The sequence below is a fragment of the Phoca vitulina genome, unplaced genomic scaffold, assembly GCF_004348235.1.
Source record: "Phoca vitulina isolate PV1807 unplaced genomic scaffold, GSC_HSeal_1.0 scaffold23, whole genome shotgun sequence".
In the NCBI taxonomy this organism is placed as follows: Eukaryota; Metazoa; Chordata; class Mammalia; order Carnivora; family Phocidae; genus Phoca; species Phoca vitulina.
This window is the reverse complement of record NW_022589726.1, coordinates 26,326,464-26,351,818: the sequence shown is the minus strand read 5'-3', so window position 1 is coordinate 26,351,818 and position 25,355 is coordinate 26,326,464. Positions and strand designations below refer to the sequence as shown.

General features: G+C 40.3%; 1 protein-coding gene across 5 annotated transcripts in view; it reads right to left on the bottom strand.

The window, feature by feature from the left end:
- The window catches only part of ADAMTS20 (ADAM metallopeptidase with thrombospondin type 1 motif 20), a 167,365-nt gene extending 142,282 nt beyond the window's left edge, over positions 1-25,083 (bottom strand). For all 5 annotated transcript variants that reach the window (XM_032421117.1, XM_032421115.1, XM_032421120.1 and 2 more), the window contains exons 1-3: positions 24,654-25,083; positions 23,732-24,093; positions 11,944-12,106 (exon numbers count right to left, since the gene is read on the bottom strand). In XM_032421117.1, the coding sequence (XP_032277008.1) occupies positions 11,944-12,106; positions 23,732-24,093; positions 24,654-24,744 (616 nt within the window). In that variant the 5' untranslated portion in view covers positions 24,745-25,083. The remainder of the gene's footprint in view (positions 1-11,943; positions 12,107-23,731; positions 24,094-24,653) is intronic.
- Positions 25,084-25,355: the final 272 nt, after the last annotated feature.

The window sequence follows — 25,355 nt, the reverse complement described above, 5'->3', positions numbered from 1 at the left end:
ATCAATCACTGCATTTTAAAAAGAATGTTTTTGTCAATCTTGACATCAGGATGTTAACCTAACATCTAGGTACATTTATGTATATGCAAAGAAAGTTGTAGACTGCAGACTAACAGGTCACAATGAGGGAGTTTTATCCCTTCAGTTTTCTGGCTCTCTTCCAAGAAAGAAAAGCCCAAGAAAGCAGCCTTCTTGGGGGTAGGTCCAAAGGTCTGGATATTCTCCACATGAAACAGTGTATCTGTCGCCTGACCTGGCAATGGGCCCAACTCTTACTCCAGCAGTAATGATCTTCACAAACAGTAGAACACAGGCAGGTACCAGCCAAGAGCATGGACCATGCTTGTGCAGTTTCCCCTGGATTTGTACTCATTGTGAGAGCAGCCCAATCTCCCGTCTCCAGGTCTTTAAATAGGGCAGCAATACTAAATCAGATTCTAATTGCAAATAATTAAAGTCTTTACTTCCTTTTCATGAGGAATTATCACATGGGTAAGCAGTAGAGAGCCAAAGATTAAAATGTACTTCACTAAGCATTTGCAATTAAACTGTGTTTGGTAGACCAAAGGAAAACTGTAAAATGAGCTATATGGTTGATTAGTAATCTAAAACTATAGATAGAAAAATTTACAGTTCTTGCTCTCCACAAGTCTACTGAGATATTTTCGCTTGTTTAGTCAGTAGATCTATAATATTAAGTGAGCAAAACAAAAATGAGGACATCCTTATACGGCTCACATACCCATCATTTTAATCATTCCCTTCAATAGGCCATCTTCTTGCTTTCAACACAAGGGAAAAATTGCAAACCAAATTGACACATGAACACACATACAAAAATTCTAAAGAAATTACCAAACCCAGTCTGGTAAAAACAAAGTGGACTTGCCATTTGAAAATCAATTATCTGGGGGCACCTGGGTGGCTGAGTCAGTTAAGTGTCTGACTCTTGGTTTCAGCTCAGGTCATGATCTCAGGGTCATGGGATTGAGCGTGTGTGGGACTCCACGCTCAGCATGGAGTCTGAGTTTCTCTCCCTCTCCATCTGCCTCTGCCCCTCCCCCTGCTCACGCACAATCTAAAAAATAAAAATCTTTAAAAAAAAAATCAATTATCTGAACAAAGGAGAAAAATACATGATCATCGTGGTATATGTAGAGGAAAATAGTTTTGATAAAATTCAACATCCATTCATAATAAAAATTCTTAAGCTAGAAATGTAGGGGAACTTCCACAGACATTGCACAGATTAGAAAATGTTGAAAGCTTTCCTTCTAAAGTTGGCGATGAGGCAAGGATTTTCATTGTTGCCATGTCTAGTCAACTTCATTCTAGAAATCCTAGCCAGTGCAATAAAAGAAAAGAAATAAAAGGTAGGGAGATTGGAAAGAAATAGCTGTCTACATGATTGTTCATGTACAAATCCAAAAGCATCAACAGATAAGCTATCAGAATATATGATCAAGGTTGAATATTAAAAACAAAAATTGCCTGCATTTTTATGTAGAAAAAAATGAAATTTTAAAAATCATACCACTTAAAAAAATCTCACCCAATACTCAGTAACAAAAAGATACACAACACCTCTATAAAGATGTATAAACTATTATGTGGGAAATAGAGGATATACCATATTGATGGGTTACAAGACACACTATAAAGATATCACTTCACCAAACTGATCTCTTGATCAATAAAATCTAAAATTTTTTTCCTTTTGCAGAAACCAACAACCTGATTCTAAAATTTATATGTAAATGCGAAGGGTAAATAACCAAGACAATCTTGACCAAGTCAAGGGCTTCTACCACATTTCAGAACTTAGAGTTTGTTTGTTTTAAATATAGTACGGTAGTAGCACATTGAATAGACCAACAGAAGTCCAAAATGAATCTACATATAGGGACACATTTCTGAATAAAAGTGATACATTTTTAAAGTTCCTATGAAGTATCTGTTAACTTTAACAAAATGAAGTTTTATTTACTATTGCTTTTCATAGTTTTTTTTTAAGTGCACTATTTTGGGATTTTTGACAAAAATAATTTAAAATTGACAGATTGAGCTCTTATTTTCAGATAGGTTATTTATTGCTATATCCCAAAGTTTAAACATAGGACTTTTTTAAAGAAGGTTTTCACAACAGGATTAGTTCCCAACAAAAGCAGTCTAAAAATAATTCATCTAAGTCTCTTCACAATACTTAAGTTTAATTCATGCCAAGAATATTGAACCCATTTCAATTAGCACATTTGAGGTCACCAATCATCCTACTTTGCAAAATTCAATAATAGGTTTCAAATCTTCATATTCTTTGAATTCCTACCATTTAGCCAATTAATCTGTCCTACCTTTTTTGAGAAGTCTTCACATGGCTTTGGGGCACACATTCCTGTCTTCTTACTATCTTCCTGGCCTCTTCTCTTAAATTTTCCTAGTTTAATCCTCGCCTCCCCCAGTGCTAAACATTGGCATGCCCCACAGTTCAGTTCTTAGACTTTCTCTTCTGTATTCTAGTCTATTCCCTATGCGAATTCATACAGCCTTAGAATATAGGAGGATACTCTAATTCCTGTTATTTCAAGTCCAGACCCCCTTACCAAACTTCCAACTTATCTATTGCCTACTCGACTTACCTCCCTCTGGACATCTAACTAGCAGCTCAAACCCAAAATATAAAACAAAAACAAAAAAACAAAAAAACTCCTGATATTCCTTCTAAACCTGTAGTTCCCACAGCCTTCCCCATTCTCAGCAAAACTCTATCCTTCCATTTGCTCAGGCAAAAATTAAAAAACTACTTAGAATAATCTGACCACTCTTAAGTCTCAACACTCACCTTCACCCCCAGTTGTCAGCTTGACCATCAAAACATATACTGCATGTGGCTACTTCTAACTTTATGGCTACATCTAAATCCAAGACCTCATCTTTGCTCGGCATGATTACCGCAGTATCCTCCTAACCCTCCTTGCTCTTCCCTTGTTCTGCTGGTCTTTTCTCCATTTAACAATTTGTGTGATCCCTTTAAAATGTAGGCTGATCAATGTCCTTCTTCTGTTCAAAATCCTTCCAATATCAGAGCCAAAATCCTTACTGTGATTTACAATGCCCTATGTGTTGGGGTGGATTCACCATGAACCAAAAGCAGCTTAAACTTCTGGCCTCTCACTTACAAAATCCCTTTCCAAGGCCTTGAAAAGAATCCTAGAGATTTTACATTCATAATTTTTCTTAAAGCGCCTCCCCATCTGTTTAGTCTTCAGGCCCCACAACCTGGATCCACCCATTAACTACTCAATCTAGCCTCCCACTACCACTGTGACTTCATCTCCTACACCCTCCCTCCCTCCCTCCCCATACTTGTACAGGCTGGTTATGGGACATGTTAAACAGGCCCCAGCACCTTTGTAGCTTCAGTGAAAGAGGTACTCAATAAATATTTTACAAATGAAGGAACAAATGAATAAACAAATCCATGTTGGGGCAAGGTTGAGGCCTCAGCCTCCAGAGTTATTAATGCAGAACAAGAAGAATCTCCCCTTAGCAGCCTTTTTTTCACTTATACACGTGGAACAGGAAAACCTGAACATGTCTGACCACTGCGCTCCTCCTGCTTTCCTTCTCCCTCTCCCAGCTCACCAGGAGGTGGGAGAAAAAGGGCAGACTATTGACCCTACACCATCGATCTTCTTCCCAGCTGAATGCTATGAACTGAGGCTTCCAGGACTAGTAGAGGATATACTAAGGAGAATTCAGAAATTTCTATTTGCTGTTGCAAGATCAGATTTTGAAAATCATAACCTGAATATTACCCTTGGCCTTCCAATTGAGGAATGTGTGTCCCAAAAAGCCAAGTGGATAATCCCAATTTGCTAAAATATATACAGAATTACTGGATACAGCAGTAGAAAAGTGAGTTAACCTAAAACCCGAGAAACAGTTTCACACTAAGAATGTTACTGGTCCTGTATGTTAGTTACTAATAGCTCAGTCCTGTATCCATTCCACCTCTCAGCACAAGTAAAGTTTAGCTATTAATCTATTGATGTCAAGAATATCCTTCATTCTGTACTTCCATGTTTTGGGCATCTCCTTTTGTAGTGCTCAAAGTACCTCAGTTTTCCCAATACTAATCACAATTCTTCACCTGTTGGTGCACATTCTCGTTTTCTCTACCCAGCATCTATTCGTCTAACTGTCCCCAGTTTCAATTTGGATACCTGCACCCCCACTCAGCCTATGATTCCAGTTGCATCGTCTTGACCCCACAAGCAGGGTCGGTTGGGCTGATTACAGCTCTGCTACCAATAACAGCAAATGATCCAGGCCAAGTCAGGTCAGGGGAGAAAACAAAACAAAACAAAAAAACAATCAGACCCTATACCAGGACCTTAGTTTGAACTACTGGGGTAAAGAACTCCCAATACTCACTGGATTAGTGTTGGTTAAAGCCCAAATCCCTTAACAAAGCTTACAGATACCTTCATTGGCTTGCCCCTCCTTACGTCTCCAGCATCACATCATCTTGCCATCTCCTGGTACCCCACAATTTACTACTTTTAGTTCCCTAAGTGGTTCAAGCACCGTCTCCTCTCCAGGCATTTGCAATGCTGTTGCTTCCATCTAGAATACTTTTTGCCCTCCCTTTCTTCTGACCAATTCCTGCTCAGCTTTTGGGCCTCAGGTAAGGAGTAATTCTTTCAAGTTAGCCTTCTCTGACTTCCCCATCTGATCTACATCTTCGTATGAGGCCCCAAATCATCTTCTGAATGAACCTTGTCTTACATACCTGACTGAGCAGAAAGGTTATTTTGATACTAACCAGTCCTCATCTGTTTGTGCAGCAGTTATTATATACATAATGCAGTATTAGTTGCTGCGAAGAATGTAAAAAAAAAAAAAATGGAATAAAATTCCACCTTTTACCTTCAGGAACAAACAAAATCTTCAAATAGGTGGGACAGCAGAGGTATATAACAAATTTAAGAACAATGCAAGACAGTGTTAATTACATGCAGAACAATATAGCCCCTAAATTGTGAGCTAGTCCATAGCTCAGGATTCCAGAGACCACATTCTTAATCTTACAAAATTGTAAGCAGGTACATTAGCCACAAAAAAATAATTAAGATGGTAATTATAAAACAATTTAATAGCAATTTTCAACAAAGCAAGAGTCTAAGAATGTACAATTAGTGAAAGACCTAAAAATGAATGACTAATCATATTTTTAATCATATTTTTATTTGCATAAATGAAGAACATCTTAAGTATTTAAATCAACTCCTATTTAGAGTAAAGCAGGGTTTTTTTGTTTTTTGTTTTTTTTATAAATTTGAGATGGTATGGAAGGAAAAAATTAAGGAAAATTGCATAAAGACTAACTGACGAAATATGAAACAAGCCAAAGGACATACAAGGTGGTAGATCATTGAAGAATAAGCACTGCTAGGAGGGTAAATGGAAATGTATCCAATCCCAGCAGTGGAGGCTTACATTGCTGTCAAGTGAAAACTCACAGGAACTTTACCAAGTTGCAAAGGGACTAGAAACCTTACCTAGGAATTTCAAAAACAGGAAGTGCACCAACTTAAAGCAAAGATGGAAAAATTCTTAATGGAGGTAGAACAGAATAAATGCAGAGTATATTTCAAAGGGTTCATAGTCTCAGTCCCTCCTCAGCAGATTTGATAATCACATGAACCAGAATAAGGTTTACATGAACCAGAATAAGGAGTAAAAAAACTAAAAACTAAAAACTAAAACTAGCAGCAAATGAGAAGCTCTTATTTTACAAACCATGGAAGGAAATAAAATTGTAACTGATTTAAAGTACTAGGACACAATTATATTCAAGACACTGGCAGATCTTACTCTCCAATTAAGGGTTATGATTAGGATAGCTTCTCTTATACCTTAAGATTCAGAATCCTCTCCTATTCATTTCCAAGCTAGCACAGAGAAATCACCAAGGGGAAAAAACCTTGCTTTCAAAACTGACAATGAATTTCTACCCAATTTTTCCAGTTTAATGATATAGTATAAATAATCCTTGTATAAAGAAAAGATTTAGAAAAACTTTCTTCTTAAGAGCGGACAGGTAGTTCTTCCTAGAAAGAACTGTTGTTACTGCACCTAAAATGTAAGGGATTGAAGTTACTTTCCATGTTCGGTTTTCAAAAACCGAACCTGGAACCTGACTCTGGTTCCTAGCATATTGATTCCCTTCCTCATTTACCCATTTCACATAATTCACCTGATGTGGGAATTAACCGCGTCATTAGAAATACTAGATAATATAAGATTTCAGGCAAAATAGAATTTCAAAGCTCTGGGACACTGTCACAGATTTAACACAAAATAAGCATCACATATGGCAGATCAGTTCTTCTCTTTGGAATACACTCCTACATGTAAATTTCGTTATAAGGCAAAGCAGGCGACTGGCAAAGTCCACTAGTAAGAGCCCTGTGTGTGTGGAACAACAGTCACACCACTACTAGGCTTTCCCCCTCAGAGAGCACATCTGTAAGAACGATCATAGCTCAGAGTTACTTTGAGGATCAGTAAGAGGACCAAGAAGAGCACTTCTCTAATCCACATTAGGCAGCCGTACTGCAGGGGATTCACAATCTCAAAACCTTAATGTGTCAAATTTCACAATTTAGGATTTTTCTTTGGGGACAAAATTTAACTTGAGAATCTTACTAGTAAGACTGAAGAATAACTACTTAAGAAAATATTCTGAAGTGTACAAAAGTTAACAAAGCAAAAGGGAGATCTGAATGCCTGAGGCAGATAATTTGTTATCCAAATACACTTCTCTAGATAATAGGACTTTTTCAAAAAGTAACACTTACTAAGTTTCCATTATAGCAGGTGTTTGGATTTAGATAAATTTGGACCTCCCCACCACCAAAAAAAAAAAAAAAAGGCTTCTTTGGTGGGGATGGGTACAGATGGAGAAGGAGGTGGAGGAGAGTGGTGGCTTCAAGATTTAGATGTCCTGGATCCAAGTGCCACTGAGACACCCAACAAAACATGAGCAGCAGACAACTGTAGGCCTGAGATTTAATCTTAACAAGGTGGAGTTAACATTTAAAGGGTGTATCCTTTAATTAGGGAAGTAGAAAAAAAAAATCATGCAGACTATTAAAAATGGTCTAAAACAGTGGCCACAAAAAGCACTTATTAAAGAGGGCACGTATTGAATGGAGCACTGGGTGTTATACGCAAACAATGAATCATGGATCACTACATCAAAAACTAATGATGTAATGTATGGTGACTAACATAACATAATAAAATTAAATTTAAAAAAAATACTTAACTTAGAAGATGGGAGAGCAGTAACCAGCAGGGACAGAAATGGGAAGAATGCTAAGAAAGAAGCCAAGGTGGAAGCAAATTAGGTCACAGAAGCCAAAGGTACAGGACAATTACATTAAGAGTTGATCAATAGGGGCGCCTGGATGGCTGAGTCAGTTGAGCGTCCGACTCCTGATTTCGGCACAGGTCATGATCTCAGGGTTGTGAGACTGAGTCCCGCATCAGGCTCCATGATCAGCGGGAAATCTGCTTTGAGAGTCTCTCCCTCCCCCCACTCGGGTACTCTCTCAAATAAATCTTAATAAAAAAAAAAAAAAAAAGTCAATCAATAGTGAGAAATATTCCCTAAAAATGGTGAGATTATTACTTTTGGCAAGTAGGTCGTAAGTGATCTTCGAGAGTAGTTTTAGTAAAGGGTGGGCAGAAGAGTGAGTTCTCTGTAGTTATTTATGTATTTAAAAGCTTGAGCTGACTCTTAAAAACACCATTAACAAATTTATTAGCTCAAAATATTGGCCATGGTCAGAGACCTTGGAAAGTTAAGATTTTGTAAACAGGTGGCTAACCAGCCAAATGCAGCTCTTGTGTTTCTTCCCCACCCCCCACACAAGATCTAGATTTTCAAATTATAAAATACAAAAGATCTGGTAATACTGGTCTCACATTCCCTGTGCACCTTTTGCCGGAAACATGCCCCTATGTCCTGGTGGATACCTCAGTGTCCTGATGACACCTCGCTTTACTCCTGTCCTATAACTGCCTGGTCCCTATAGCTGTGAGATACTGAAGTTGGAAACCTGGAAACCTGACCTTCACTGAAACATTAGCCATTTACTACCTACTCTAGGTTAGGACCCAGAAAGGTAAGGTCTCAAAGCCAGAAGAACTCTTTCCCGGACTCCCAGCTTCCTACATCAACTATGGCCCCTGCTGACACTAAAGACATCCATATTCCCCCAAACTGATACAGATTATTTCCCATTTAAAGATTTAATCGGCATGTAAATGAAATTTACAAGAATTCTCACATGTTCACAGGAATATTATCCATACGGATTACACACAGAACAAGCTTTACCATCTCAAAGCTGAGGAAAAAAGCTTTAAGGAAATTATCTTCAATTTACCCTTTTATGTGCACTGTACTTGACATTCGAATCCTTTGTCGACAATATAGCTGTTTTGATTCAGTCCCTTGGCCTTCAGTCTCTTCTCGTTCAAATCCAAAATCATCTTTAAAAAGTAAAGCTGCCAATTGAGTGATACCTTAAAAGATCATAGGATGTCTCGGCTTTAAAACTGTCTCCTTGATGCTTATGGGATAGCCTACAAAATCCTACAGTCCTTCCAGATGTGCATCTGTGGGCCCTCGGAGCCCGATGTCCCCTACTTCCCATGCTCTTCTCCACACACGTCAGGACTCCGAGCATACCGATACTATTCCCCTCTACTCTATAGACCCGTTCTAACGTTTACAGATTAAATAATTTCTGATTTGACCTTTAACCACGGGACCAGACCGTGCAATGCTTATGTCTACCAGCACACTCATCTTCACAGGCACACTAAAATCATTAAAAATCCTCCAACTACAAACCCCAATATTGGTTTTACCTTCTGCCAAACGGAGGCCCTCCCCACCGAACAACTTCCCACCACTGGAGTAAAAAAACCTTTTGCCTAATGCTTTGCCCACACTCCTTTCTGCCTCCTGACCAACCCAGATGCTTCCTCACGTGGCTTGTCATGGGGCATGTCCCCTTCGCTTGCAAATTTTAAGTAAATGCTTTCAAAGGCAGTTATCTCCATGTCTGTCACTTTACCATACTTGATCAAAACAAATCCTGGGTACTTTTTAATGCAAGTCCCCCTCTATGACCACCCTTTTTATTTTGCTTAGAAAATGCTTAGAAAGCCTTCACGATGGAGATTAAGTGGTTTAAATATCACCTCCTTGGTAAAAACCCAGAGCAGTTGTTCTCAGCCCCTTGAGCTGCATACAATATTGCTCCTAACACAGGGCTGCCTTGGTTGTTTTGTGATTTCTGTTGTGTTCTTTTATGCCCACTGGGCTTTGAGAACCTGAATGAAGAGAATCACTCAAGTCTTACCCAGTACAATCCTTTGCACATATTAGGGACTCAAAGACTAAGAAAGAATAAATTTAGAAGAAACTAGGAAAAGCACAGAAACTTTAAAGCTGGCCAACATCATCTAAAACCCATTGAAGGACATTTCATTTTCACTCATGTCAAGTCCTGTTTAATAGAACAAATGTTTTAAGCTCCTAACTCCATGACACGGAGATGAGAGGGACAGAGTGGCAGTGGAAGAAAGGGAGCAGGGCTTACTGGGTCTGAGAAACACAGTTTCTCTGTGTTTCTCTCTGCTCTGCCTTGGAGGACATGCAATAGAACTACACTTAAAATCCATAAGATTTTTCATTCCTGTCAACCTTTTCAGAGCTTCCGCATTCTGAGGTCTTAGTTTTGTTAGGGTAGATGGTGGTAGTGTTGTGGGGGGTGCAGCAGTTGTTTGCTCACCTTATGGGTTTTCTGTGTGTTTTGCCATTTCTACTCAATTTTACTTAGACTATGTCTGAGGTCTACCTGGGAGCCTGGTATCCACAATAACTAGGTTTGGCTACCAAATATAATTTGTATGGCCTCAAGGCACATGGTGAAATCTGATGCTGAAAACAACCTAATTCACCAAGGCTGAAACTGCTATGAATTGCAACATTTTAGGGTCATAATGAATTAAGACGATCAACAGACGTATGGAAAAAATGACTTTTCCTTTTCCACTTAACCTTTTTGGTTCATATGCTAAATCTTTAAGCCAACCTATTTGAAGAGGTTCTCATGAATGTTCAGCTATAGAATATAAGATCCTGCAAGTATTTCTGAATAGTGTGTGAATTGGGGAAGAAAAAGCCTTTGACAACATTTTACTAATTACATTCACAACTCTCCATTTTCACGAACAAAATGATGATTAGCAGCTAATTATTTAGGCCATTAATTGATTGCTTTGTGATTAAAGATATGTATGTTAATTATACTTTAAAATGGAGGTACTTTAAGAATTGAAAAGAATGGATACTGCCTTCAGTGTTTTAGTAATTAAATGTTGTGGAAAAGTACATTGTGGTTAAAAAACAATTCCATAGCTTTCTATTTTTTTGTGTTTTTTGTAATAAATCTTTAGTATAAAAAATGTTTTAAACAAGACTCTGGCTTTTCTTGTACCATTCTCTTTCTGATAATGAACACTAAGTGTGAATGCAAAACCCTGCATATCATTATGTGAAACATTTATGCATTCAGAGTGTCTACTTGGTGGTTTTCTTAAGAAGCTAAACAATTCATTAAACAAGCTGCTCCTGAATGGTAGATCAGAACAAGCATAAGCTGCCTTCTGTAGAATTCTATTGTGAAGCTGTACCCATTTGTGTTTTCTTTGAAGCCATAAAAATGAAACCCTTATGCTCATATTAAAAGCATAAGAAAGGCATCTATTATGTCAATAGATTTAAAACACGGCCTTAGACACAGTGAGAACCACTCCAAAATGGCACTCTTATAATAGCAAAGGTTAAGAAGTGCATTCCCAGAGAAAACCTTCAAAGGCCTACATATCATTATATCCCAAAACAGACGGCATTGCAGTGTTTGGAACTATAGTTTATGGACACCTACAATCTCAAATAAATCCTTTCTAATCCCACTCCTTTGTCTAGATTTTGTACTTTGATGATAACTGCAGGTGCCTTTCTCCATTCTTCAGAGAATGACAAGGATATGAAGATTCATGTACATATATGGACACAACTCTTACTAGGACTTCAATGCACAAATATTTTACTACCAACAGATTTATACTTTATAGATACCTAGGATTCCTACCTTCTAATCCATTATAAATCTTTAGTCTGAATTTTGTAGGAAAAAATCAAAAATATACATCATGCTGGTGGAAGTATAAAGTCAAAAACCATTTTACGTAACAATGTGGAATTCTCTATCTATGTGTATACTTGGGAGAACCTCAAACACAGCAGATGGGGACAAGAAAATTCACAGCAGCATTGTTTATAATAATGACAAACTGCAAGTAGCCCAAAAGTTGGTCAATAGGAAAATGGATAGATGAACTGTAATGTACTCAATACTGCATAGCAATGAAGAATGAACTTCCGCACACACCAACATAAACCTCAAAAACCATGCTGAGCAAGAGTGAGACAACTATAAAAGGGTTTCTTTTACATATAAAGTTGAAAGGGTACAAAACTGAGCAATGGGTTATTGTTACTTAGCTTGCTCAATTATCTAAACTTTTGCTAAGAAAAAGCATACTAGTGTGACTAACTGATTGAAGTAAGAAGTTTATGATTATTTGCTACAAATCCCATACTGAATACTTTTTTGGATTTGAATTTAGTTTACAAAATTGCCCACAGCCACTAATTTCTAATGGGTCCTCATGGGCCAAGAAAATTTGTTTAAAATATCATACTTCCATATTTAAGGAAGATATGTCAATTATAACCTAGAGAAATACTTAAATAGTATAATTTTACCAAAAAAGTTTTACTTCATAGTTTACCTGAAACTTCACAAGGCTTGTGAGATTGCAGAAAATAGTTGCTCTTTAATTCCTGTCTGTATATAAGATGTGGCTTGTTATGATCATCTTCATGTTCGCTCCCATCTGCCTTCATTATAGGTTCTAAGAAATATTCACCATCATGCGCTTTAAATGTTCCCATCTGAAAACAAAGAAAATAATTAACTTGGTCACTAAGGGAAAGCATGCAGTGCCACAGGTTAAAGTGAGCACACACAGAAGCAGGACCTCCAGAAGTCTGTTCACTAAGTGTCATCCACTGACTAGAACATTTCCTTTCTGTGGTTCCCTTCATGCTCTTATGTACGGAGTCATGAAGACTGGGCAGTGTTCTAACAGGCAGAGTTGAGATGACCAGCATTCCAGGTATAAACAATGGCATAGGTCACAAGATCAAACATTCTAATAATAAGAAAGCCTGTTTGGCTTGGTCTATAAAGGCAGTGAGTGAGAGACAAGACTTAAGGTTGTCTGGGGTCAGATAAGAGCTCTTAAAGGTGATGCTAGCAATTTAGGATTTGTAAGCAATGCGGAGTTTTCACGAAGACCTACCTTCTGAATTCCAGAATCCACTATCTAACTTGCCTTTCAACATCTCCACTTACATAACTAGTAGCATTCTCAACCTGAACATGTCCAAAGCCAAACTCTTGATTTTCAGCCCAAACCTGCCCTTTCTCCAATGGTCCCTATGTCACTAAATGGCAACAGTATTATTCCAATGGTTCAGGCCAGAAGTTCTTAGAGAAATCAAGGATGGGCTCTTGTGCCCATACTAACATCCCACATTCAATTCATCTGCAAATCCTGATGGTTCAACCTTTAAGGCATAACTGAAATCCAACCACTTCTGAAAATTTTTACTACCACATCCATGATCTAACCTCACATTCTGTTTCCTCTATAAACCAACAACCCCTAGTCTAGTCTCTATGGAGGAATCACAGTAATTTCTCAAGTCTAGATCATGTGACTCAAACAAACATGACTAAGTCATTCAGTAAAATCCAAAGTCCTTACCATAGTCTACAATGTCCTGATGTGCCCACCCTTCCCCCAATGTCCCTCCAAACACACAGGTGACCAACAATTGTGACTTCTCCCACTTCCACCTTAGCTCATTCTAGAGCTCCTGGTGCCTCTGATATTCCTCACATATGACAAGAAAATGCTTACCTCAGGACCTTTGCACTTAAACTTCTGCCTCAAGCACTCCCCCCCACTGGTTTCTGCTCGACATTCATCACCCCACCTCCTAGATCTATCCTTTTTACCCAGTTTCATTATTCTTCAAAGCAATTATCACTACCTCATTTTTGTCTGATACTACTCACTAAAATCAGGTTCCATAAGAGTAGAGCTTTTGCCTATACATATTGTGTGTTATAGATGGTGGCCAAAAAAAAAAAAAAAAATACTAGCAGTTCTAAGATAAAGGCTGGAACCTTGAATAGAGGTAAAAGAACTGGATTTATAGTGATAGCAATGGTATGACAGTTGGAAGAGAAAGATTACAAGATGCCAATGCCTGAGGAAAGCAAAAAAATAGACAGTGAGGGAGAATTTATGATAGAGATAATTTTCTGGTAAAATAGGATTCATCAAAATGACTCCAGAAATGTTAAAACTGCAAACAGACCCAATTCAAAGACCACTGACCATGTCTATTTACATAAAGTATGGTATAGCCATACAGTGGAATATTCTGTGGTTACAAAGAATAAACATTCCATGTAGTGTACAAAAAGACCTCCAATTATTTCTTGGATACTCTTCTAGCGGCCTATGCTCTAGCATATCTAATTCTACCAGTTCCTGTTTTCCAACTATAACTACAAATCACTTATTTTCAATATATAACAAAATTCCACCTCCCTGTAGCTTCCCAGAAAAAATAATTTCAAGTATGCTTATAAGTAACAAAGACACTATTTTTGAAACCTGAGTAAATGAACCCATGGAAAAATTGCTTTCAGCCTTTTTAAAAAAGCATGCTGAAGAAGGGAAATGTGATTGTATCTTGGTAAAAGATACCAACAGACATGAGGTGGCTTATTACATATCTAAATGCATCTACAAAACTACTTTGAATACAAAACTACTTTTCCCAAGCTATACTGAAGATCTACCTTGGAAATTTTTATACTCTTTTTGGATTAAGATCTAATTTCTATATTTCTATCCTAATGTTCCAATAAGGCTGCACAGGGGTCAAACTTGAATTCCCACATGGACGTGAGAACAGCTCTATCCAGAGTCTATCAGAACCTCCTTTTACGTTGTGCTAGAATATGGCCTTTATAAGTCAAAGGCTTTTCTTCAACAAGAACCTTATGTTTTAGAATACTTCAAGAATAATCGGTCTTCAAAGTGACTGCTCTGTGTTTATCCATGAAGAACTTATGTTACTTCTATCATCTTTTCTATAATCCACCCTGTTGCAGAGGACTTTCTGTTCAAGTAAAAGTATTAGAGCTTTGCCTAAAGGCTCTTAAGGATGCATTTTTTTTTCAACTTGGAAAGGAACCTGGTAAGAAATTGGAGGACTTAAAACAGGTGGTTCATAGAATTATATTTAGATCATGCCATATTTTTAGCAACCTGCCTATCTGCAGAGGGCCACTGCAATTTGATTCGTGAGAAATGCCAATCAAATTCCAGACACTTTCTTTTAAGGACTATTAAAAGCAGCAAAACTAGTTTTCACTTGGGCAAGGGTTTCCCAGTTATTGGAGCAATGATCTATTTGCCAAGCTGTACTGAAAGGCAGTAAGTGATTATATATACAACTGGTTCCAATTTATTTTCATGGGTCAAAATTTTTATGTTTAGAGTATTTTTATATATGTAATTGTTTTTCCAAAATGTTACTTCATATTGTGGCATTTATACATACTTTTTTCCAAATACATGGCAAACACATGTACTATAGCCACAACCAATAATGTACTCAGATTTCATTAAAGAGTAAAAACAAGTAGAATATATAAATCGTTTGGACGCTTTTCCCAAATTGTTTACAGTTATCACATTAGTATTGGCAACTACAGAACATTCAAAAATAATGTCTGATTGAGTATGGCAATTAGAGCCTCCACTGAGAATTTTAGTAACAAATTGCTCTCAATTAATAAAATTAGATTTTAATTTCAGGGTTGGATCACCAGTAATTAAGTTTTTCAGTCTTCATGGTGGTAGTTATTCATAAGTCATATAATGAGAATCAGTTTAATGCTATTTATAATAGGAGCGTGAATAGGAGTCCTGTGTTTGCACTTACAGAAACTTGGGCAAGTCACTTCATATCGGACTCTCAATTCCATGACTTATAGAGCAAAATAGAAATAAATCTACCTAATTTCCCGAGAAAGGCAAGGTGTTAAAACGTCAATGATTTTGAAATGGGATGAAAAATTCTCCACTAAAAACACAGATGTTACTGCCACCCTTTTTCCCCTAGGCAGACTGTAACTGTTATGTAATGAAAGATCGTGAAGATGAACTCAGATTCATTTTTACTTTGGGATCCTCCATTCGATGCGTAAGGTTTTTTCTCCCAAACAGTTCATTATAACACCACTGATGAAACCTAGGAAATAGCATATTATACATAAGCACGCATTGAATGAATCAACAATATGAAGAAAATCTAGTTGGTTCCACAACGCTGAAGTAGAAAATTCTAAGGTTTTCAAGAAGAGGAGGCTTTCTTTCCTCTAGCAGCATTCCTTATTCCCCTTTCCATGGGAGAACTCCAGATCTCCAGTATAGAAGTGAGAAGGGGCAATAAAGAAAAAATGCACTACCTATACTTCCCCCCAAAAAGAGAACACTCTCACCAATCCTTGCTCGTAAGTGTCAAGAAAAGGACTCTGAACTCATCCACCTAAGCCTTAGGTAGCCAAGGGAGTGTGATGCAAGTAGTGTCCCAGCAACATCAATAACAAGGAATAAATTCTGTAATAGTTCTCTTTCTTGTAGGCACAGAGGTGTTTTTGAAGTTATAGGAACTCACTAAAAGTGGAAAGAATGGTCAACATTCTTGGGGATCTAGGGAGTGGTTCTCAGGACAGTCTCTCCTGACTTCGTACTGAAATATCTGGATACATAAAACCTAAAATTATAACAATTAAGAACTTGTAAGAAATCATTCAGAACTGTTTTGTAGGTGTATAATGGAAATATCTTTTTTTTTTTTTAAGATTTTGTTTATTTATTTCACAGAGAGAGACACAGCGAGAGAGGGAACATAAGCAGGGGGAGTGGGAGAGGGAGAAGCAGGCTTCCCACTGAGCAGGGAGCCCGATGTGGGGCTCGATCCCAGGACCCTGGGATCATGACCTGAGCCGAAGGCAGACGCTTAACGACTGAGCCACCCAGGCGCCCCAATGAAAATATCTTCATGATCGATTGTTGAAATATTATGTCAAGTTTACTTGAAAATATGTAAAATCTAGAAGGACACATGTCATACACCTGCCAGACCATGTCATATTTATAGCCTGTTTTTTTCTAGTTTCTTATGATTTACAATTAACATATGTACTTTTCAATTATTTAGGCAAATATTCTTCATTTTCTTATCTCCCACTGTATTTTCCCCTGAAGTTTACCATATACTGTGGTTTTGTTCTACTTTAGTACAGCTGGACTTCTACCGAGCTTATTGGTGAGGTGAGAATACGATACTTTGCTTTTCAGTAGGAGATATTCTTAACATTCAGATTTAACATAAATGCCTTTTAGACTTTGGCAACTGTCACAGAAAACTAACTTGAAGCAATTACCAAAACTTGATCTGCCATCAGAAGTCAACTAAGTTTTTGAGGTATTAAGTTGTCAAAGAAACCATGGGCCTAGACTAAAGAAGCCTTGACTGCTTTAGTTGTAACATAATCCATAGACCCTCAATTACCTCAGCATTCCTGAAAACTGTCCCCACTCCCACCGCCTGACAGCATCCTCCCGGAAGCTTAGATGTGGCCATGGAGACCCTCGCAGAGAGCAGAACCAGAGGCCTTGGTGACTGGACTTCCCAGAAAGAGGAATCAAGGAAGGGAATCAAAGGACTCTCTTGCCATAGTAGATCTCCACAGCCCCTCTGCAGAAGAAGTCCAAGATTGCTATAAATCAGTTACTAATAGGTGCCTCTTCTTTCCACAGGAAGTTTAAGATTAGGGTTGCAGTCATGCTGTATATAGGGCTGGGGATAAAGACAGTGCCTCTGTGAGGTTGTCTCCTTGTAGACAAGATGACTGTGATGTGTAGGAAGAGAACAAATGGATATTTGATGAATAAAAGGACAGCCTGTGGTAAAGACTGGTGGTGATCAACAGTATCTCTTCTCTCTTGCTCCTGGTCCTATTACTTGCCCCTCATTTTCTAGCCCTTTGCATCTGAGTAGAGCCAGGCATCAGTAGAATGTAAACAGAAGTAGTGTGTCACTTTTGGACTAAGGTAGACAAGAGCCAATATGGCTTCATGCTATTACTGTGCTAATAAAGCACTCATGTAGCTCATGAATATTTGAATGTTCTTATAATGACATTATCATACCACCGGTATCTAACAGTGGTTAGTATATAATAAATGCTTTCTAAGTATTTGTTGAAAAAAGAATCTTTCTTCCCCTGAATAGTAGTATGAATTGAATAGCTTAAGTATATTTTATAGAAAACAGGAAGTATGAGCAAAACAATAAAGACTCAGGTAACAAGGTACGATATAACCCCATATGAATGATACCACTTAGATACCTAAGACTTAACCTATGCACAATTTTTTAATGTATGTCCAAGTATTTCAACTAAAATTCCTAAAATAATTTTCTTGCATTGCATGACTGATGTAAAGAACTAGCCTAATTACCTAGCACATTAAAAGCTGCTTTAGCTCATTCATCCATCTATGTTATCGAGCATTTTTATGTTCTGTATTGGGTGTTACAATCATCTCTGCAGTTAAAATCTAAAGTAGAAGTGTGAACAACCACAATTCAATAGGTGGTGTATAAGGAGTCGTCCAGTAGTGGAACAAAGGCAGGTCTGGTCAGCTCTATCTAGAGAAGATCAGGGAAAAGGAAAGGCTTAAAATTGATCTGAAGGATTAAGAGTTTAAGAGAAAGGATATTCTAGACAAAGTAAATATAAACTCAAAGTATCGTGAATAATATATAAACCTATTCTGGAACCAAACACATGTTTCTAGAACTAGCTCTTACTTGCCACCTGTTCTGTCATTATCTTTCTTGGTTAATGGTCACAGGATCATGCTATCATTTAAGTAAGCCAAAAATCATTTTGATCTCCTTTTAGGGTCCAAAATTCTAATGTGTCTTCTGCAAGGCTGTTCAACTCCAGCACTGACATTTAGAGTTATTTGTGTAGGAGACTGTTCTATGCAGTGGGGGAAGTTTAGCAACATCCCTGTCCTCTAGCCAGTAGATGCTAGGAGCATCCACTATACACACCCCCAATTTTAACTGCCCAAATGGTCTCCAAAGCATCACCAAGAATCCCAAGGGACAAAACTGCCCCCAGTTGAGAACCTCTGGTCTACAGTAGCATACCTTCCATAGGCACCCACTCTTCCCCTTCGCTGATACAACCATTTTATTTCAAGGGGCTCCTCTTCCCTACCCATGGTACACTAAAAGAGTGGTGCTTTCAGTGACTCTCTGCCTCCCCCATACCCTTCACAGTACTGCATTAGGGGAGGCCCCTCCTACCACATGAAACCAACCCACCATCCCAGCTCCAGCCTCACTCTTTCACAGTGAGTCCAAGCCTTAATGTGAGGTCTGCCTTACCCTCCCCTCCCAATCCACCCACTTTTCCAGTTGCACAGGGCCATAAGCAAACCTTGACTTTCCATATCCACATGGAGTCATCCCTGAAAGTCCAGTTGAGAGTCCTATTTCCAGCACAGGTCTCAATGCCCTTACTCCTTCCTCAAAGTTCACACAGCACTTTCCATATTCCTCTCAACAGCATCAAACAGACTCCAAATGTTTGTGTGCCTGGTGTCAGTATATGGTGGCCCTGAGAACGCTAAGCATAATTGGCCAGGAGTCCCAGCTATTGGGGTTTAAAACCCATCATTGTTTGCAGCCCAGCCATCTCTCTCTCAAGTGCTACTCCCATTTAGTGATGGAGTGTGACAATACTAAAGGTATACTCATCCTTAGGCAGGAGATTCTTCTCCCAGCCCAATTTGGCTTGGGGCAAGCTTTGCTGAACCTTGCTTAGACTCCCCAGCAGGCTTGAATGCCTCTACCCAACATTCTCGTCCTCCCTGTTTCAAATTTCACCACTCTGTTTTCTCTGACATGGGCACTTCTCCTAAATAAAATGCTTGCACACACAATCCCATCTTGTCATTTGCTTCTTGGAGACCTAGACGAAGATTAGAATTTTAAGAGGCATAAGAAATTCTCCCTTGTATTGGAGTACTTGATGGAGTATGTGAATAACTAAGAGGTCCTTGTGAATTTTTTCCACAAAAAATTATGAATACAGAATGGCATATGTAATGATCTGGGGCTGTGTTAGTTGTGGGCAAATAGGAAGTTCAGAAAATTTTCCCAGAATAGACCAAAACCAGTAAAGACACAGATAGGAAATAACCGTATGGAAACTGAACCAGAAGTCACTAAAGCAACTGAATAATCAGAGCATTAGTGCCTGATATGCTGCAGAATGGTTAGGAGAAACTTCAAAAAAGTACACAGCACCACTGCAAGTTACTGCAGAAGAGAGAACACTGTAGAAGCCAGACGCAATGTCTGGTTTTATGACATCTGGAAACGGTTTCTTTCAACCAAAAAGACTGCATTGCCTCAAATCCCACCAAAAAATAGTGAAGTTAACAGTCTAGGCAGTCGTGTTAGTCCCTGAGGGCCTTTGGAAGAAGGGAACCCAATGGGTAATATGAGAAGAGGCTTAGTAGGCACAGAGGTTGTTGGGAAAAGCCTCTGTATAATTTATACGTGCCATCCTGACAATATACACCCAAAATTCAGCTCATTAAAATACTGACCTCTACTTTGGCAATAGTGCTAACATTATGAGAAGATTGAGAATAGGACCATGAAAACAAGCTTAAAGTTGAATATAGAGGTATTAAGACCTGATAACTATACGTTCTGTGACAGTTTATCAATGGACTAAAAAAGTCTGATGAGCCATTATGACTTGCGGGTAACTTTGGGATTCAGTTCCATTTTCATATCTACTGTAGATTTTACAAATGAAAAAATCTGTTCAGACATGTTTGAATTATGTTATACTTACGAGAAATTAAACAGAAAAGCAGAAGTTATACACACATGAAACAAGACTTCTGGCAGACCCTTCTGGTTCTTGGCCCAAAACACTTAAAAGTACTAGTCAGGGTTCAGTGATTTAGTGAAATATGTAAATACCAAGACTTCTAAGAATGGGAAAAAAAAAATAACTATATAGAAATTAAAGTCTGCATGTTGAGGGTTAAAGTAACACTAGCATTCCACTAAATGGAATTCATGTGTCAATTTTTTTTTAAATGATTGCACATAGATATTTTGAAAGCATTTTGGTTTTCATTCCCTTCCTCTAAAATACATTCCTCAGGAACCACCAGAGAGAGGGTAGATGCTACCTGAAGTGGGAAGATGGGAGGGGAACTGATCAACTAAACAAGATTCGAAAGGGGAACTTCATGGATTCCCGGAAGAAAAGGGGGACGGGAGACATAAGAAACACGACAAGATGTACAATGTGCCAACTTCTCCACCAAGGATTAAGATCCTAGAGACAGAAGACATGTTAGTTTAAGGGAACTGCCAAAAGAAATGCTTCAGCATGCTAAGTGGGATTCAGGGAAGGGACCCTCTGAAAGGGATACCCCCCCACATACACCCCCACAAAGCTAGAGGTGTGGCAGAATTTGGTAAAGGGAAGAACTAAGTCCCCCTTGACTTTCAAATGCCAGGGAGGGTTTCAGACCCGTAGAGGGTTCTGGAAGGTTACCAACGCATCACTAAGCCACCTTGTGTGGTGAAGGTACAGCAGCAGAAGCAAAGTGACTGATAAGGGCTGCACAAGTGCAGCTGCCAGACAGATCAGGTAAGTGCTGCAGCCAGACCTCGCAGGGAGAGGCAGCACCAGTGAGAGCCCAGGAGGGACGTCCAGGAGCCTCAACTGAGCGAAGGAGGCCACGAGTTCTCAGGCCTAGAATTCAGCTAGAGGAATTGAAGGATCATCTCTCTACCTTCCTCCCAAACAATGACCTCAGGACAAACACTATGGCCTGCTATGGGGTCAGTTTTCATCAGTAGTCAATGTATGCTTGAATCTAGCAATGTAGGGGACAATACACAACAGAAAAAAAAAAAGGAAATCACATGCTCATTTCAATATATTCAGGAAAATACAACATTCATTTATAATTAAAAGCAAACTTAGAGCAAAAAAAGGAACTAGAAAAGAACTCTAAATTTTAAGTCTGGCTCTAACAATCCTTCAGTAAACTTCAATCTTAATGTTTAATGGACTGACAGAGGTCAAAGCTAGATCACAGTCACATACACAAAGTCAAATATCAGTCCGGAAGCAAGAAGGAGCAGGGCCAGAAGATTAACAGTAGTAACTTCATAGGCATTGTATCAAGATTGATCTGCAAACAATCCAGCTGGTCCAGGTTGTCAGTACAACAACTTTATCCAAATTTAAAGACTAAGAAGAATTGCATATAATGACAAATGGACTGTAGGACCTACCAGAGGTTCAGCTATTTGAGGACACCATTATTCTAAAGGAAGTTAATGATTGATTCAGTAGAAAGAAGGACACAGTCATAAATACATGGCTAGTATCTATTATGTATCTGTAGCTAATTCTATCTCTACCATGATTGATGTCCTCAATGCAGCCTTACAAAGAAATTAAAACACATAGGTATAAAATAAAGTTTTTAAAATGTTAAGTGTGATAAGGGCAATAAATCTTTCAAAAGCAAAGTGTATACATGAGTCAGATTAATAATGTATAACTTAGACAACTATATCCAAACTGGCACAGTAATGGGTGAGGATGAACTCCAGTCAAGACCTAAAAACATTTCCAACTGTTTCTTGATTTCAAAAAGGGGATACTGAGTAATAATTTGAACTACACCAGCATTATGAATCAACATGAGCAGAAACATGACTAATAATGCTTCCCATCTGGAATGTTTTTCCATGCCGTGAAATACTAAATCAAGAAAATATTAACCATGACAAATTGTGGTAGTAAATCTAGAATTTTCCAGACGAGCTAACCATTCTGAAAGGTTCTAGAAAAGAATATTTTTCTTTCCTTTGATATATAGGTGGCTGTGTAAATAGTGTTTCTGCCATTCTGGTGTTGCAAGCTTTCTACATTTAACATGGCAGAAAAGAAGGAAATTGTTCAAGGCATTCCATGTAACTGTAGCTCAAAGTAGCATGAAAAAAGAGCAAGGAGACCTTCCAAATTTACTTAGTAATGACCAAAACTCACACCAAGACATCCTACATCAATTAACCTGAGAGGAAGCATTGCATTTGAATGCTAGAATCCAGTAACCAAATTCCTAGTTGTTTCTTCTTGAACAGGTCTTTAATCAGGAGTTAATGAAGTATCTATTTTAACGAAACTATTAAAACCTGGGGTTTCATAAACTTAGATGGGAAAGTGTTAGACCTATTTTCACTAACTTCTGATACTTAACATTTCCTTTAATTATTATTGTAGGTAAAACCACAGACATTGTAACTTTGTTATCAATAAGATACCTTTGTATCAGAGTTGATGTAGCTATCTGGAGAGTTTATACTCATTATCACTACCACAGTAAATAGACCCCTCCCCAATAGATCACTTAATGCATTAATGAAGAGTATTGTGAAACCATAAGTTGTAGTATTTGTAGCATTTTGATTACTGTTAGTACTAAAAAGGAAGCCAATTAACATTTTACGCATTTAAAATACGTTGAGAAAATGTCCTAAGTTTCCCCAGACTGAAGAAGTTTATGGCTAAGGAGAGAAAAAAAGGTTAGAACCTCTGCCTTCAAGGGAGAGGAACAAAACACAAAGAACCCACTATTTTATTTCATTTCCTCTCTCCACAATAAAGTTTTTTTCTTCCTCTACACAAAATCTCCATTTTTTACTCCTGTCACTCTAATGATCATTTCTTACTTGCTAGCACCAGGGCTTTGTAGATGCTGTCATATGTTGTGCATTTTGAACACGGGCAGATTCAGCCTCTATGGCCATCCCCATACGATCAAGAAAACCAACTTTTCCTTTTGAGATTTTCATTTTATATATATTCATTTCCTTCTAAATTCAAGGAGATTTAATTCATGGGAGTGCTTAAGTGGTCAGGAGTTTGTGTGTCAGTGAAGTCAACTGCCCTCCTGAATGAAAAGACATTTCACGTGTGGCACAGGCTCCAAAGGGCCACTCCCTGACTCACTCCCTCAAGATCTGACATTTTCAGGAGTCTCCCCAGCTTTGCACAGAGGGGTCAATTTTGCAGCAGGTAGAGACTACGGATCCTCCAACCCCCCACCCCCACCCCCATTGCAAGAAAGAGTGGCCTCCGGCCTGGGTTCATCTAGGTGCTAATCCCTCTGATAACCTCCTCTGACCTCTGGGGTCACCAACCACCAACTTGGAAAAACCCAACTGACCAACTCCATTAACACAGCCCTTAACTGGATCCCAAGAAAAACGCCGGAGGGGCCCGAGGGCACTTACCAGTCCTCCACAGAGGCTGAAGACCGCTGTGTGATCCTCGCGAGCATTGACCTGGCCTCGATAGAAGCAGTGGCGGAGATCTGGAGGCACCACGCTGCGCTCCTCCGCCCCGCGTGCCGCGGCTCCCAGGTGCACCTCGGTGTAGCCCGCGGCCAGGAAGGCCGCGTCCGCGCTCAGGTTCAGCTGGAAGAGGTGCCCGTAGGCGCTGATTCGGTAGTGGGTCCTGAATGGCGTGGGCTCCAGCGCCTCCGAGCTGCGCTTCCTCCGGCTGAAGTGGTGGCTCTGAGGGAACACTTCGCCAAACTCATTGACCCGCGCGGGGGTCACCACTTCGTAGGAGACCAGCGTCCTTACCAGGGCTTCTACAACCACAGAAATATGGCCACTGAGCCCCCCCGTCCACACGCGTTTCCAACTCCACGACCCCAAACTTCAACCAAACGCCCCAGGTCCCAATACACCCGGGGGCACGACAAATGCACACAAGCTGGCGAGAGCGCGCGCACGCACACACACACACACACACACACACACACACACGTGCTCTGCTTTCCCACAGCCCCGACTTGCTCCAACCTTCCCAAGCAAAGCCCCTGACACTCTTGGCCCCGAACAACCCATCCCTCTTTGCTTCCCAGCCGCCAACTGGTGCCGTCCTGGCGCACGCGCCCCTCTGCCCCCACGCGCCCCCACCGCGTGGTCCCAGGAGCGAGACCGGTCCCAGCGCGCGCGATTCCTCGAAACCCGGCGCAGCCGCAACCTCTCGGGATGCTTGGGGCTGGCTGATCCCGGAGTCCCGCGAGCCCCTGCAGGACCAGGATCCTCACAACGGGGCTGAGTCACCCACCCCGCACCGTCCGCCTGTCCCACTCGGGGCCCTCGCCCCCACCTCGCTGCTGGAGGCATCCCGCAGTGACCTTACCTTGCCTGGGGTGGAAGTGAATTTCCCAAGACCTGGTGATGAAGAGCGAGAGCTGGTAGAGCAGCCCCGTCAGCCACTTGGCCACCCGCATGGTTCCACCCGGGGGATCCCAACCCGGGAGGCCAACCCGAGCCGCCGGCCGCCCAGCCCGGCTTCCCCGCGCTCCGCAGCCTCTCCTCCCTCTCGCCCGCCGTGCTCTGCGCCGACCGCCGCGGCGCCTCAGCAGCCTCCGGAGCAGCAGTCCCGGCCCCGGGCCGGACCGTCTCGCCACACCGCCAGCCTCCGCTCCCTGAGCCGCTGCTTCATCGCACTGCAGCCCCACAGCTCCCGGCTCGCTCTCGGCAGCCTCGCTCCGCTTCCTGCGCCCGCACTGCCCTCAAACGCCTTCTCCCTAAGTCCAGATCAACGCGAGGAAGCAACTCAACCTAGCAGGAACGGTGCCAATATAGCCACCCCAGGCCGGGGGACCGCGGGGGAGAGCCCGCCTCTAGGGGCCGGGCCCGGCCAATCAGCAGGAGGCGCGGCCCGGGCTCGCCCTCCCGCGTGCAGCCCGCCCCCAACTCCCAGCCGCACGCGGAGTGCGGTCCCCAGCGGGCTCCAGCTCTGGGAGAGCAACGTGGTGTGCCTAGTCCGAGGGCTAGCTGGACATCATCCAGCTGTGTGAGGTCGAGGTCCAGATAGGTGATAGGTGTGTGAGGTTTT